Raw genomic sequence first — 15,800 nt, forward strand, 5'->3', positions numbered from 1 at the left:
CATTCAACAGCTCCCCCCGCCCCGCAGCGCTACGGACACACCCACACCTCAAACACATCACCAGAGATACTGAGTCATATTTCATGTGCTTTAATAACGATAATTGACTTGTTTTTTTAATTCTTTACAAAGTTTGGATCAGTTTTTAATAATGTCCTGTACTTTCGGTTGTGACGACGCCATTTACTTGTGAAGGCGTTGTTTTCCTACTATCACATTCATAATTCACATAAAGGCGTCTGCGGTCAGCGACCCGCGGTTCACCTGGCAGCACCACGACGCTTTCACAACATTAGACCAGAACACATGGAGTCACCCTATATGGTGTAGGCCTACTCTATCTTTACATTTATAGAATTTTATACTGTGTATATATTTTATATTTTTATTGTGTGTGTGTGTGTGTGTGTGTGTGTGTGTGTGTGTGTGTGTGTTTTTGTGCGTGCGTGTGTGTGTGTGTGTGTGTGTGTGTGTGTGTGTGTGTGTGTGTGTGTGTGTGTGTGTGTGTGTGTGTGTGTTTAATCTGTTGAACACCGAGGTCTACCAAGCCTCTGGAGGCTCTTTTGTGCCCGTTCGGTTGCTTCACTTATTTCCACTTCAACTGTCGTCAACCTGGTAACTAATGACGCAACCGCCTTTCTGAATTCCCATTGGTCGAGCGGTTCCCCCTCCTCCCTCCCCTCGAGTCCCAGCACGCAGGTTCAGACCTTCAGGAGACCAGACGACCATCCTCCACACTCAGCATGGGGGCGGTACGACTGCTGCTGCTGCTGGGGTTCCTCTCCGGGGGTTCTGCAGGTAGGACCCTTCAGAGCGTCTGGGTCCGAACTATATATAGAACCGGTGTTACACCGAATTCTGCGACCCACCGAAAAGAATGACCCCAGGGCGCTGTTGCACATTTTCTGCAACATGCACGCTGCACGAGTTTGAAGTAGACAGGCATGAAGTTGAAAAAACGGTGTGCATTATAACAAAAACATAAATAAAACATAAGATCTACCCCCACCCCCTCATCTTGTTATTTGCAATGTGCTTAATAAATAGAGACCAGACCCATACAATGGATAGGGCGTTTGGTACGGTCCTTCACCGTTGCTTCTTTCCCCATAAAAAGCTAGTCAGTGTTTAATTAGTTGATACCTTTGAGCATTTCCTATTATATGCTACTGTGTAAAATGCTGTTTAGAATTAACGTTTGTATCAAGAAAAGAAAGACCCGCCCCCTGGGGTCACACTTTTCGGTGGGTTACCGAATTCGGTGTAAAGGTGCGAACACACCAAGCGCGTACCTCGCGTACCATGTACGTGCGTAACGCAGCGAAAATGTTGCTTGACCATTTTGTGTCAAAAATGGTCAGATACGCTCGTACGCATACGCGCGTAGATGAGACCGCCCAAAACTCCCCCCCCCCCCCAGCCTGTGGCTGCGCTGGATTAAGGAGTCCGAGGAAGGAAACCCAAACGCCGCCGTGTTTGGATGGATGATAGAGCTTGGATCGGGTTAGACTAAATAATCTCGGATATAAATAACAATAATCGGGTTAAATAACTTCACATGGTGTGTCTGGTGTGTTTCCAGCATTCGTAGTGTTGATCAGCAGAGAAATAGTCCGCCAAGACGTTGAGGTTGCTTAGCAATCAGAGACTCTGTCCATGCAAGTGAACGGAGCGTTCACTCTTCGTCATAACTATCAAACCAAACATCCTTCACATTCACCGAGCGAACATTATGAGAGTAAAATGCACATTTCTCGCTAGAAATGTTTCCATAAACGCATTTAATGGCGTAACTATGTTACTATTTCCACTCAGAATAAAGAAAGTTGCCGGCCGTGGCTGCCATGGACATGGCTGCTCTGGAGTCCGAGGTAGGAAACCCAAACGCCGCCGTGTTTGGGTGATAGAGTTTAGATCGGGTTAGATTAAATTATCTCGGATATAAATAACAATAATCGGGTTAAATAACTTCACATGGTGTGTCTGGTGTGTTTCCAGCATTCGTAGTGTTGATCAGCAGATATATAGTCCGCCAAGACGTTGAGGTTGCTTAGTAACCAGAGACTCTGTCCATGCAAGTGAACGGAGCGTTCCCTCTTCGTCATAACTATCAAACCAAACATCCTTCACATTCACCGAGCGAACATTATGAAAGTAAAATGCACATTTCTCGCTAAAAATGTTTCCATAAAAGCATTTAATGGCGTAACTATGTTACTATTTCCACACAGAATAAAGAAAGATGTCGGCCGTATGCTTCTGTCCAAGCTCACTACTCTCTGCCAGTGACGTCGGGTCAAGCTCAACGCTGATTGGCTATTGCGGCGCGTATGAGCGTAAAAAGTTCAATTTTTTGAACTCATCGCGTACATGTACGCGCGTATATGTACGCGCGTATATGTGCGCGCGTATATATACGCGCGTATATGTACGCGCCTCATACGCCCCTACAGCGAGTAAAATGTTGCTTGGTACGCATGATACGCGTGTACGCACCTCATACGCGCGTAAACCAATGCTTCCCTATGGAAAAATTGCCGATTTTATACGCGTGGTACGCAGGTAACGCGTTTGGTGTGGCCGTACCTTAACACTGGCAACTTTGACGCTGGAGGGTAATGACGTTCAGCAGTGTTGCCAGATTGGGCGGTTTTTCCCGCCAGATTTGGCTACTTCTGGAGGAAGTTACCGCAGTGTTGCCAGATTGGGTATTTTTTTCCAACTCTATTGAGCTACTTTTAATCACGCACCAGCTCGCTATTCTCTTAAAGACACACACACACACACACACACACACACACACACACACACACACACACACACACACACACACACACACACACACACACACACACACACACACACACACACACACACACACACACTTCATATACCCCTGTGGCTTCCTGGGGGCTGAGAAAGTTGGAACCTAGAATCGCCCCTGATATTGATTGATGTCCGATTTCCACGATCGTTTGAGAATGAGGGAGTAGATGAGTCTGCAGCTGAGAACCGTCATTCCACGTTTCGATTCACCGCTATACCGGAAACTCGACTGAATGAACGAACGATTCTGAACGACTCTTCTTGGCGAACTGACCGACGCGAACTGAATCAAGGAAAATAATCATTGAATCCATCACTAGCGGCCATAGTCATCGGCGATGCCGGTGTCGGAGCCCCGCTAACCAGCGGTGACTTGCAATGTGTGTGACGTGCGTGTGCGTGTGCGTGTGTGATGGAATCCCAAGGCCCGCCGAGGAGGCCAAAGAGAAAAGCCCCCATGCTGTTAGGCGTGTATGTGTTTCGGCAGACCGGATCACGTTTTCTTTTGGTAGCATGAGTTAAATCAAACTTTCATGGAACATGGTTTTATAATCACCTTGTCTATCCTTAAATTATTTGATAGTAATATATATATCGTGATGTTATGTGTCTCAGAGAGGGTCACTAATACGTTTTGCACTCTAGACACATGGCATTTACACATTTTCATTTTAAGACCCCCCCTCAGGGGGCCTACGAAACCTCTCAGCCCTCCCCCCCCCCCCCCCCCCCCCCACACACACACACACACACACACACACACACACACACACACACACACACACACACACACACACACACACACACACTTCAATCTGAATAGCTCAGCTATTCTATTTGATCTCAAATGTATTCAAACTTTATCAGTAACTCTTCACTTTATTTGTTTCCAACCATCTTACTTTTTTAAAACGGTGTGTATGTTAACAATGTTGTTTAGACTCTGTTCAAATCTTTTCACTTAATTTAAGCCGTTTCACATTTCTTTACGTCTTAAACTAGGGCTTTACTACAACATATATTCAACATCATTTTGCACTACAGCACTAACCGTATTTCCTGCAGGAAATGCATTTTCTAGTTACTATTATACTATATATACTATATTATACTATACTATTATTAAGCCTAATGTTGTTGTAGTTATTGATGTTGTTGTTTCATCGCTGTTTAGCTTGTCGTACATTCAATTTAATTGCAGAAAAATATTGAAAAGTGCCCCTTAGTGGATGATAGTGCTACTGCAATAACAATATTGAAGGAAGATACAGCTTTAATTATGTTTTTAATTATGTTTTTGACATTGACACATTTTTGACACCATTCACATATATTTTGCTTGGATGTTTGGTTTTAACACATTTACACATCTGCTTGTAATATAGAGACATCGCTCTATGAATGAACGAAAGGGATAAACAAAATAAATAACGTGGTTGACATTATTTAAAACAGATTCATTCGAGTTTAACCCACCTGATGTTCTGCAGAAAGTGACAACGCAGACATGAAAACGTGACTTTTGGATGAAATGATAGATCCAAAAATAATCCGCCTTCTGACTCCGACTCTGCTTTACCAGACCTTCCGGTTCATCAGAGTTCACTCTGCTGCTGTGTTTATGCTCACAGTGAAGCGTCTCCGCCGTCAGTGAGGTCACTCGTCGTTCTCTGTGCAGGTAATGTCTGGCGCTCAAACCAAGCACCTGCTTTGAATGTGTGTTTGTTTGCACTTGTTTCGCCCGTGGAAACACGTCGGGTTCATTCATTCTCGCTATTTTTTCTGTTAGCCTCGCTAGCCTCGGTTAGCTTCTCCCCCGTTAGTTTGTGCAGCGAAAAGGAAAGTGAGTCCACAGCTGAGCCGCTCAGCCCGCCTCCTAACCCCCGACAACAGGCTGTTGGTCGGGCTTCAGGAGGCGGGCGTAGTGGCTCGAGTTGAGGACTACTTTCCTGCCCTGAGGCGGATGGCTAGGATAAGGAAAGGAATCTTCTCCAATTAAATGCGTATAGAAATGACCCATTTAGTTATTGTATACAAGTTTGAATGGCACGGTCCCAATCTAAATGGATGCAATACATTTCTTGATGTACAACTGCTAATATTTGATATAGTTTTAGTGTATGGTGACAAACGCTTTATGGGGTCGGATAACCTTCAACCATGCAACATTGTCATATAGGTCTGTTTTTCCACATGAGTTGTTCCTGTGCTGGTCCACTTTGCATTCAACTTATTGTAGCAATGTGTCAATGATTAAATCACCAACGTAAAGCTGACGCATGATAAATATCGTACGAAGTCAAAGCGTTCGACGATGATCCCTCGCAGTGTGAACCGCTCTGGTTGGAGCAGTGGGGAGCCACAGTGCACTAGTGGTATGCAAACGTAGTCTGCTCTTGGCGTCGTGGGAAAGCATGTGAAAAACACAGGTGACTTCCCCACTCTAGACAAGAGAACCTCACGGTCGTCCCGATGCTAGGGGGCCTTGCATGTTACTTTTTACAAAAACAATTCTATATCAATCAATGCTTATTTTCAGTCAAAAAATGCCACGTGGATGAACCACATAATTACACAGCTGCACAGTGCAGCTGTAAAAAAAAAAAAAAATCGGATCATTGGATTTTTTAAAAACTAGACTAGAGACTAGGTGACTGCCACAAGTTGATTATTATATACATGGCATTGTCTTCTGCTCAACTAAGTGAATTTAAGCGTCTTATAAAAACATGTGCATTCTAATTAAGGATATGTTTGTTTTGAAGGCTGCAGTCTTAGGGTACTTTTTCATAACAATCTACTCCAATAGACACTACATCGGCAAACAATGACTAAAAGGCTAAACTGCTATAACACGATTCATTGGCCTACATAGGATTTCCAGACTTCCATGTGCACCTGTCCGAGGAATACGGCGGCAAATCATCAAAGGGCTGGGCTAGTACGCCCTATTCAAATGTTCACTTGTGAGTGGAAGTAATGAATAACTGCTGAGGGTGCTGAATGCTCCTTGGCCTCACCTGCCTTCCCCCTGCCCGCCACTAGGAGGCGTGCTGTCGGTCCCCCTGAGCTCCTGCTGCCAAGTGTGTGCGTGTGTGCGTGCGAGCCGTGCACCATGACCAGCCTCCTGCGTGTTGTGGCGGCCAGCTGCTCCGCTCCCGTGTTCAGCGGGCTAGCGTGTGCCAAGATACAGAGTGCCCGTGCGGTCAAGCTACCGTGCGTGCGCTACTTCCGGACCCAGCAGGCCCTGGCGAGATGCGCTGCTCCAGGTAAGGCACACTGGGGCAGGGCTACCGGCCCTGTCGGCTGGATATCCTGAGACCCTGGGCCAGTGGGTCCCAACCTTTTTATCTTAAGGTGTACCACTCATCAAGACCTCCTCATATGCAACTGGTAAAAAGTAGATCAAAACACAATTATACACAATCATTAGTTCAAGGAGGCCAAAGCCAGTGGGAGACAATGAAAGGAGAATGCTGCATGCTTCCATTGTGGTGATTCAACTCAAAATAACACTGGCAAACATTGCAATCGAAAAAATGGGATTGTTAATGAAGTGATGACGGTGATGAATGCATAAAGTGACACTATTTATAAAATAATAAGTGGTATATGTGGTATACGAACCACAGGCTGAGAAATATTGCCTTTGACTGAACTATTCCCATAGCCTGGAGATGTGTGTTGTCATACATTGTTGTGTGACACAACCTTTACATATCAGGCCAGGGGACCCAGTTAGGGTCCGTCACATTGTGATCCAATTGAAAGCCAAGAGGTGAATGCAGAACCTTTTATGTGTTGTCTTCTTTCTGGGTTCAGACCGAGTCTTTTGAAGATATACGTTCCGCATGGATCCGAGCCCCCAGATAATCTGATAGTAACTAATGTTTTAAATCCACAAGAAGGCAGTTTGTTGTTGTTTTCTTTTTTCAAAACAAAAGAGTTCTGTATATTGGTCAGATATAATATAGTGGTCAGATATTATCTAATAATCATTGGTTGTTATTGGATATGAATTCAGCGTCTACATAATCCTACCTTCCGGGTGAAACAGTATTATACAGGATAATCCTTAACTATTCTAGAGGATATAAATGAATGCTTTGCTCATGACATGAGAACAGCGACCTTGTTAAAGTGGGATTTTCAAGTTATTTTTTATGTTCTGTTGGAATCTGAGTTTCTCTGCTGCAGATACGGTGATAAATTACAATAGGACAACTCTTCTTAATCCTTATGGTTTTCACTTCAGTAATAAACAATTTAGATATAAAGGCAAAAATTCCACTGAAAATCCATTCCACTGAAGGTCCTACTGTTGCTATCTAGCAAACTGATCAACTAGTAATGAACCCGAGTGCTGCTCGTAGTATAAAACTACACATCGATAATACAACTGCTACTTCAATATTATTAAATTGTTACATTTACATATTTTTGTACTTAGAACATGTGGCCAGATAATGTTTTTATGTTTCGGGGAAGTGTGATAAGACCACACAATTTGTAGTCCTCCTCTTGGATTAATCCTGACTATTCTATTGACTCTAATCAAGGGCCAGTTCAGAGACTTGATGTCCTGCTCCTTCGATCACATCCAAGTTCTAGAGTCTGGTCACCTCCGACCCAGAACAGCTGTGTTGAATTTGATGTACCCTGTTTGGTAGCACAGAACAATCTATGGTTATACATAAACTGTGTGTCTTTATGTTGGTTGCATTAAATGGCCTAAATTCGTAAGTATTGTAATTTGTAATAATCTGCGAAGAGTCAATCAGGATCTGATTGGGGTCTGATTTTAGGCTCTTTTGTAAAAAGCATTACAATGCATGGTTGTGTTTGCTTGGTGACACAAAATGTTTCCATGGTAATGTGTCCCAAACAATCTCATCTATTGCTGTAGTTCTGCAATACGAGTTTGTACATTCAGCAAAACAAAATATAAAGCTATTAATGCTTAGTTTTTACTTAAAATTATGTCCTTCTTTAATAGCTGAAAACATATTTTGGTTGACTGCCGAAAGGTGAAACAAAAAGGTTATATGCTGAGTCTAGAGAGGAATGTAGATTATTCTACTCTAAATTGTACTATTGAATTTTTTTTATTTCATTCCTCGTCTCTATCTGTGAGTCCTGGACATGTATGCATCGTCCGTTTACATATTGATTAGGCTTTCTACCTGTGTTTGTTCTGCTCCAAGGTCACATGAATTACAACTTGTGTGTGTTGGATGTCAGCATACACCAGTAACAACTGGTTACAGGTGGTCACTGTTTGTGTGTGCGCATGTGTTGCATACACGCACACTATTCCCCCAGTGAGCTGAAGGACTTCTAAGAGGTCTGTGTGTAGCCACAGTGTACATTATATGTATGAGTATGTTTGTTATAGCTGTGACCGCTGCTGGACAGCCTTCCTGCTGACAGGCCTGCTCCAGTTACAACCGCCAAACTATTCTGGACAGCGTATCAACCACCTGACCGATTACTTTAATTCTGTAAAGGCCAATGCCTCTGCTCCTATAGGGGTATAGCCTTAACTAGGGTGTATGAGACCTAGCCTCCTTTGTGTTGGGGCTACTTTAGGTCCTACATATTTTGTTTGTTCTTTTATTATAAGTTAATACTTTCCATTATTTGGTCAAGCTAAACTTGCTCAAACAATATTGGAGCATAACAACTCTAATACGTGTGCAGGACTTGAGTTGCACTACTGGACTATATGCTGCTCCGGTGTGTTCTCTATCAAGTCTCCATTGTTTTGATGTGTTCTCTTGCCCTTTTTTGGATATCTGGCAGTGTGAAGCCCTGAAAGAAATCTGAGAATATCTTTCCAAGATTTTATTGTTGTGATATGTATATCATTGATCACTACTATAAAAGAGGAGAGACTTGAAGTCGGCAGGTAGAAAGCTGTGGTCCTTGTGTGATTGGCTGGAGTGTTTGTGTATGGTGACCTCGCAGGTCAATGGAATTTTCCATACGGGTTTCCACCCCGTGGCCTATTTGCCACCGACATGTGATGAGTGAGAATATCAATGAATCATAAATGACTTAGTTTTTTTTGGGTAGTACCTGTTTCTCCTTTTTTTTTTTTACATTTCTGAATTGGATGAAATCAGTTCCTCTTGACTTATTCTGTCCTTGGAAGCGCTGTCCTTGCCGGGCTGGTCACCTTGACTTTGGCCTAGCAGGTATATTTATGGTAAAAACAAACGGGGCTATGCACGCCTGCCGTCCTTCCCCCTTTAAGACCTCCCTTCTGCTCCCGTATCACATCACCCCCCTCTGCCCATCACATGCCGTGGCTCCAGCCGACCGTGGGTAATAAAGGGCCAGGCCAACACGTCCTCTCGGCTGTGAGCCAGAGGAGGACTTCAAGCCTGTCTGCGTATTACACTGAGAAAGGAAGAATCAGTTGCATATTCTGATCCAGTCTCACCGTTTTCTTAGTGGTAAAAGCCACATTTCATACATTAAGGGAAAATAATCATCTTACGTTTGTGGTTAAAATCCAGTATGTAAAACGCATTTTAGGGATTTTATTAGATGTTGATTCTGTATACAATTTATTTGAGTCTACATTACATTTTTATTGCCTGATTGCACTTTGTTATACCGGCCATAACCTGCTCCCCTGGAATGCTCTTCAATCATTCTCCCGCCTTGGTCGGGCACACACTGATCTAGGATAAAGGAATAACCCAGGACAGTTGAAGTCCCGCCCCTAGAGCTTAGATAGCGGGTCCTTAATGTTCAGGTGTGGGTGCGGGCATTAAGCCTGCACCCCCCCTGGTGCAAATTTAAGGGGAAACCCTCTTTGCACCTTCATGCCAATCTTTATCTAATTTTCAACCCCACCTCCCCCACGCACCATTTGGGGAAATAATGTCTATTGGCGTTTATTTCTGGTGATTGATAAGAAGACACACATTTGAAATATGAGCACCAAACAAAATGAGCTCTGTCCGGGAAAACATGTTCTTGGTTAGTATACATTTCTAGGTTATTGCCGGACAGTTGATGAGCGGTTTACGATAAAAAGCAAAGCGTTCCCCTCTTCCATCTACATTCAGGGCATTTTGCAGACGCTTTTATGCAAAGCGACTTGCAATAAGTACATTTGTCAGAAGATGGAAATAATATATTGCTGTGGGTAAAGTAAAGTTATTCATGGAAACAAGTGCTGGGCATTTACAATTGCTAGGTTAACCCATTCCCATATGCAACCATATAGCTAGGATAAGAGGCTACACAACACTAAGTACTATTTAGTTTAAGTGGCAGGACGTACAACATACAATTAGTGCGTAACATACACTTATCCCCCCCCCCCCCAGGGATCCCCTACAAGCAGCTGACAGTGGGCGTCCCTAAGGAAGTGTTTCTGGACGAGCGCCGCGTGGCCCTGTCCCCCGCCGGCGTGCAGGCGCTCATCAAGCAGGGCTTCAACGTGGTGGTGGAGGCCGGCGCCGGCGACGCCTCCAAGTTCCCCGACGAGATGTACGTGCGGGCGGGTGCCGCCATCCGGGACGCCAAGGACGTGCTGGCGTCGGACGTCCTGGTCAAGGTAGGCTCCCCCCCCCTTCCCCCAAGTAACCCACCGCTAACGCACTTATGTCATCATGACATCGGTCGTCCCATAGCAGTGACTGACGGTTATGAATGATGTTGTGTTTACCCGATGAAGGTTAGTTTACAGCCTTAACTGAGAGGGTAATTACAAACAGCAGGGACGCAAACAGCCTGATTTTGAAGACTTTTTGTCGCAACGAACGGGAAACGCAGGGATGGTGAGTGACGTGGATGAAACTGCGTCGCCGCTATACATTGTTGGGTTTTTTATCAATGCTGTAATGTCACAAATCTATGGGAAATCTAGTGGAGGGGGGAAGCTTGCCAATGAATACATTTTTGAGTAAATGGTGGCCAATGCTGAACTTTATGTGCAGTAACTTCTATGCTTCATATAATTCTAATGATGCGTTCAACCACTGCTAAACTACTTATTTTTTAAAAATAATTTAATCAAATGATGAGAAAATAATAGAACCTCAAACCCACAAAGTAATTGCTGCTATTAAGAAGTGACACAGTGCAGATGTGAAGCTGGTGTGGAAGGAAAGGGCGGAGACAACGGGGTGTGTTTAAAGCAGTCATAAGGTCCTGGAAAAGGACAATTAGTAACCCCTCTCCATCCCAAGGGCACGGCAACAATTAAACCCGTCCAGAATGTCCCGCCACAGCCGCCAACTGAAACGCAGGGAAGCGGAGGAGACGTGTTGGTTCGGTGGTGGGAGCGATGGGAGCGATGGGAACGGGGAAAGTGTCGTTCGGCTGCCTAGACTCGTCTCAGCTCCCCGTTTAAAGACGGCCGACGTCAGGATGTGTTGGAAGTTATTCACTTCTGTCTGGGGGCACGACCCCAAGCCGGAGAGACTTTAGCCGGTTCGGTCTCCAGTAATAACATCGTCCGGCTCCGCCCCAGGGGTGCAGTGCTCTGGGACGAACCAGAAGGATTCAATTATTCCTTCAGTTGGAAGAACAATCTTGCGTAATAAATTTGTTTTTACATTTTATTAGATCCTTTATTTTATTAAACCAGATGAGACTCGTCGAGATTAAAATCCGATTTTCAAACGCGACCAGGCATGGAAAGAGAAGTGTTGCTGAAATAACTGCCCCCTATTGATTAACCATTCAACCTATCCCGTCCATTCCCCCCCCCCCCCCCCAAACCCCCCCTCCACGGCGCCCAGGTGCGTGCGCCCCTGGTCAACGAGATCGAGCTGATGAAGGAGTCGGCCACGCTGTTCAGCTTCGTGTACCCGGCCCAGAACCCCGAGCTGCTGGAGTTGCTGGCCCAGAAGAAGGCCACCGTGCTGGCCATGGACCAGGTGCCCCGCGTCACCATAGCCCAGGGCTTTGACGCGCTCAGCTCCATGGCCAACATCTCCGGGTACGTGGCGGGGGTGGAAGGCTGGGATTGGTGGGAAATGTCTATGCCAAACTTTTTCCTGAAAAAGGGAAACTTGCTTGTATTTTTTGACTTGCTCGTTTTGATTGATCAAAGACTACAAATATACAGTTAATCAATCAAGACTCTAGCAAGGGAAGTAATGTTTGGTTGCGTTCCTATCCAACATACAGACTATGTTTCAGGACATGTCATGCATTAAGGCTAGGTTCAGTGTGACTGCCTCCAGGTGGACTGATCTGTGTCTCTATGGCAACCCTCCTCAGGTACAAGGCAGTGGTGTTGGCGGCCAACAGCTTCGGCCGCTTCTTCACTGGACAGATCACCGCTGCCGGGAAGGTCCCCCCTGCAAAGGTGCGTTGGAAACCCTTTCATTCTTGCGTCCTTCTTTTCGATTTCCCATGAAAACGCTGTCAATTGTTGTTACCTGACTGTGTGTGTGTGTGTGTGTGTGTGTGTGTGTAGGTGCTCATCATTGGCGGGGGTGTGGCAGGGCTTGCGGCAGCCGGTACTGCCAGGGCGATGGGAGCCATCGTCAGGGGATTCGATACCCGGTAAGTTGTCTTCCTGGGCTGGTCATGCATACGAGTGTCTAAAGTTCACTTTGGTAGCTGTCCTTTGAATGGTTGGTTAACTTTTTGTGTTTGGCCCATCTGTCGTCGTCGTCCCCCCCCCACCCTCACCCCAGAGCTGCAGCCCTGGAGCAGTTCAAGTCCCTGGGGGCGGAGCCTCTGGAGGTGGACTTCAAGGAGTCCGGAGAAGGCCAGGGGGGCTACGCCAAGGAGATGTCCCCGGAGTTCATCGAGGCCGAGATGAAGCTGTTCGCCAAGCAGTGTCTGGACGTGGACATCCTAATCAGCACAGCCCTCATCCCCGGTATGCAGGGACACGCGCACACCATGCTATTCAGGGTATAGGACACTGGTACACACGGGAGGAAGTATTAATGACATCCATGGAATGACGTTGAGAGCGTACCTACCTTTTTTTAGATGAGGGAGAATGGAAACATTCTGATTTGTATTGGTTGAAGGTTAAGTGAGGTAAGGTTTTGCAGCTGTAGATTTGTTCGTTGAACCAATGTTACCTGATCATTATTTACTGTGAGTATGATAATGATGGTAATGAACACCGTCATTAACCTAAAAAATCAATTATCATTCATTAATTAAACGATCAGAATCTGTATTGATGGTGTGTCGACAGCTGCACTGCAAGCCGGGCGTGTATTTGTTTAACCGCAAATTTTCTGACCTGTTTTTTGCTGCCATCCTTCCCCCCCCTCCAGGCCGGAAGGCCCCCATCCTCATCACCACGCCCATGGTGGAGAGCATGAAGGACGGCTCGGTGGTGGTGGACCTGGCCGCCGAGGCTGGAGGGAACATCGAGACCACGGTGCCGGGAGAGCTCAGCGTTCACAAGGTAATACCCAGAAACACGCACGCATACCATTTAGAATAACACTCTCCTCCTGCTGAATCTGTACCAGAACCTCTGGAAGGCTGTCATGTTTGGTGTCGACCAATCGCGACGTCTGTGCGCTCGTCACCTTTGCAGTTGAATACTTGGTTTGACTTTCGTGTCGGCTTACACAATGATACACAAATACGAGCCGTTGACATGAAGTACATAGGCGACTGGACATGCCATCATAAAGTTGATAACTGCAGTGGGCTGGTACGAGTGGTATTCTCTCCACCACCACCTGTCTCGTGACTAGCATTAATGGTGGCCCCGTTTGCATTCACCTTGGACAAAGTCAGAGGGTCGCTGTTGAAGCGAATGGTGTTCCGTCTGCGTCCATTGGGCTGAAATGATTGTATTCATGATGCGTTATTATTCTATATATTTTCTTTAGACTATATAAATGGATTTATAGCTGGGAATGGTGGTGGAAAAGCATGGCTTTTTGCTACACTGGCTTATAGTGAGGCAATTCGATTCACTGACTTGACCTACGCCTGTAACATTCAAATAACATTACAATCCGTTACTGCAATTACATTATTGTATTTTTAAACCCTAGGCATCACTAGATTCGTCCAAGAGCGAGTTTTTTTTTTTTGTTTGTTGCAAAAGTGAAGAACGGTGCGCTGTTGTGTACCCCTCCCAGGGCGTGACCCACGTGGGCTTCACGGACCTGCCCAGCCGCCTGCCCACCCAGTCCAGCACGCTGTACTCCAACAACATCACCAAGCTCATCCGCGCCATCAGCCCCGGCACGGACAACTTCCACTTCAACGTGAAGGAGGAGTTTGACTACGGCACCATGGACCACGTCATCCGCGGCTCCGTCGTCATGCAGGTACCTGGGGGGGCCCCCCGAGCGACAACACACGTGTGTTCATACGCTGCAATCTTGGAAATGTGTTTTTAAAAGCTGCAATGGCCTCTGTCTGCCACAAGATGGCGCCAACAGCCTTATCATTGGAGCAGTAGCGTGTTCGTTGAATCGTTTCTTAGTCAATCTCAACAGGCTGTCTTCAGCTTCAGACGCTGTGTTGAATTCTCTGATTTTTAGTGTTTACAATTATTAGCCATTTATGGACCCTTATTTTTTCATTTGCGATATCTCGGCCCGTCTATACATGTCTAAGTATAGATAAATGCAGAGGAAATTGGGAAACGCTGATTTAGGGTAATTAATTCAAAGCCGATCCAAAAGACTTTAAGAAAACTTATTCATTAATATGTCCTTGGATAATGTGTCTTGCAGTATCCATTTTCCTGTATAATTAAGTTAAGCACCTTGAAAATATTCAACGCCTCTATCACAACCACATTGACCTCCACATCCACACCCAATTCCACATCCACCTCCACGATCACCACAACCAACCACCGCCACACCCTCCACCACACCCACACCTCCCTGCCCCATCACCCCCTTCTCCACCACCCCCTCACTTCCCCACCACCTCCACCAGGACGGGAGGAACCTGTTCCCGGCCCCCCAGCCCAACAACCTGCCCGTGGCCGCGCCCCCCAGGTCCAAGAGTGTGAAGGAACTGGCGGCGGAGAAGGCTGCCGAGGTGTCCCCCTTCAGGACCAACCTCACCACCGCTAGCATTTACACTGGGGGTAGGTCACGCGACACGCTGGGGGTAGGTCACGCGACACGCTGGGGGTAGGTCACGCGACGCTGGAGCTAGGTCACTTCTTGCTTCCAGTAGGCTTGTGATATTGGGGGATGGAACCCAGAATTGATCCCCTTGGAGTCGGTACACCCACGACACTTTGTTCGGCCTGTTGGTCTATTTATGGAGAGATGTAATGCAGAAGTTGTGTGAAATATGCCAAAAGTGAATCTTAGACCTGTACTATATCAAACGTTGTCTGCAGCCGTTGCTGAAGGTGTTTTCTTACCTTTTTCCCCCCAGACTGACCGAAGTGTGTTGAGTCATGGCTGGATGGGTTTCATTCTTCAGACGCACTCCTTTTTAGGACCAGTTGAATAAAAGTGGTGACTGTAGAGAAACAGGGGGTTATGTGGGGCCAATGGGCCCCCCAGGCAGTTAGTCTGAGACCCCTGGTGTAGAGTTTAAAGTGTTGGCCGTTAACCCGAAGATGATTTTGCTTTATCTCAAGTTTCACGTTCTGCTCTCCTTGGCCAAGTTTTAAATAAAAAATCCAAAGTACTACGTGTTGGGGGGGCTGTTTTTGAAGATGCCGATGGTTATTAATGAGGACAGAAGCAGACTAGATGAGACGCTAGGTCTAATGTGGGGCCGTGTTAGTTTTCTCCCCAGGGTGACGGCTGGGTTAACGGCCGGCTATTTACAACTACTGGTGGGGTTCTCACCCGGGCGTGTCGGGGTGGCGGGGGGGGGGGGGGGGGGGGGGCTGAGATAGCCAGGTATACAGGCGTGTACACACACACACCCCGTAAGTGTCAGGAAGTGTGTGTTGTAAAAAGCCAGGCCCCCCCCCCCCAACCCCCGCTGTGCGTTTGTCTCAAGTGCTTCTGTGGCGGGGGTTTCCCACACGGACCCCC

At 46.2% G+C, this 15,800-nt stretch overlaps 1 protein-coding gene across 1 annotated transcript in view; it reads left to right on the forward strand.

The window, feature by feature from the left end:
* The first annotated feature begins 4,392 nt into the window (after positions 1–4,392).
* nnt (nicotinamide nucleotide transhydrogenase) overlaps positions 4,393–15,800 on the forward strand; it is a 31,303-nt gene continuing 19,895 nt past the window's right edge. Inside the window, exons 1-10 of the mRNA XM_060050275.1 lie at positions 4,393–4,504; positions 5,872–6,095; positions 10,170–10,399; positions 11,589–11,788; positions 12,073–12,160; positions 12,272–12,360; positions 12,495–12,682; positions 13,095–13,228; positions 13,920–14,111; positions 14,734–14,887. Of these exons, the coding sequence (XP_059906258.1) occupies positions 5,942–6,095; positions 10,170–10,399; positions 11,589–11,788; positions 12,073–12,160; positions 12,272–12,360; positions 12,495–12,682; positions 13,095–13,228; positions 13,920–14,111; positions 14,734–14,887 (1,429 nt within the window). The 5' untranslated portion in view covers positions 4,393–4,504; positions 5,872–5,941. The remainder of the gene's footprint in view (positions 4,505–5,871; positions 6,096–10,169; positions 10,400–11,588; positions 11,789–12,072; positions 12,161–12,271; positions 12,361–12,494; positions 12,683–13,094; positions 13,229–13,919; positions 14,112–14,733; positions 14,888–15,800) is intronic.

The sequence above is a fragment of the Gadus macrocephalus genome, chromosome 4 (assembly GCF_031168955.1).
Source record: "Gadus macrocephalus chromosome 4, ASM3116895v1".
NCBI classification, from domain to species: domain Eukaryota; kingdom Metazoa; phylum Chordata; class Actinopteri; order Gadiformes; family Gadidae; genus Gadus; species Gadus macrocephalus.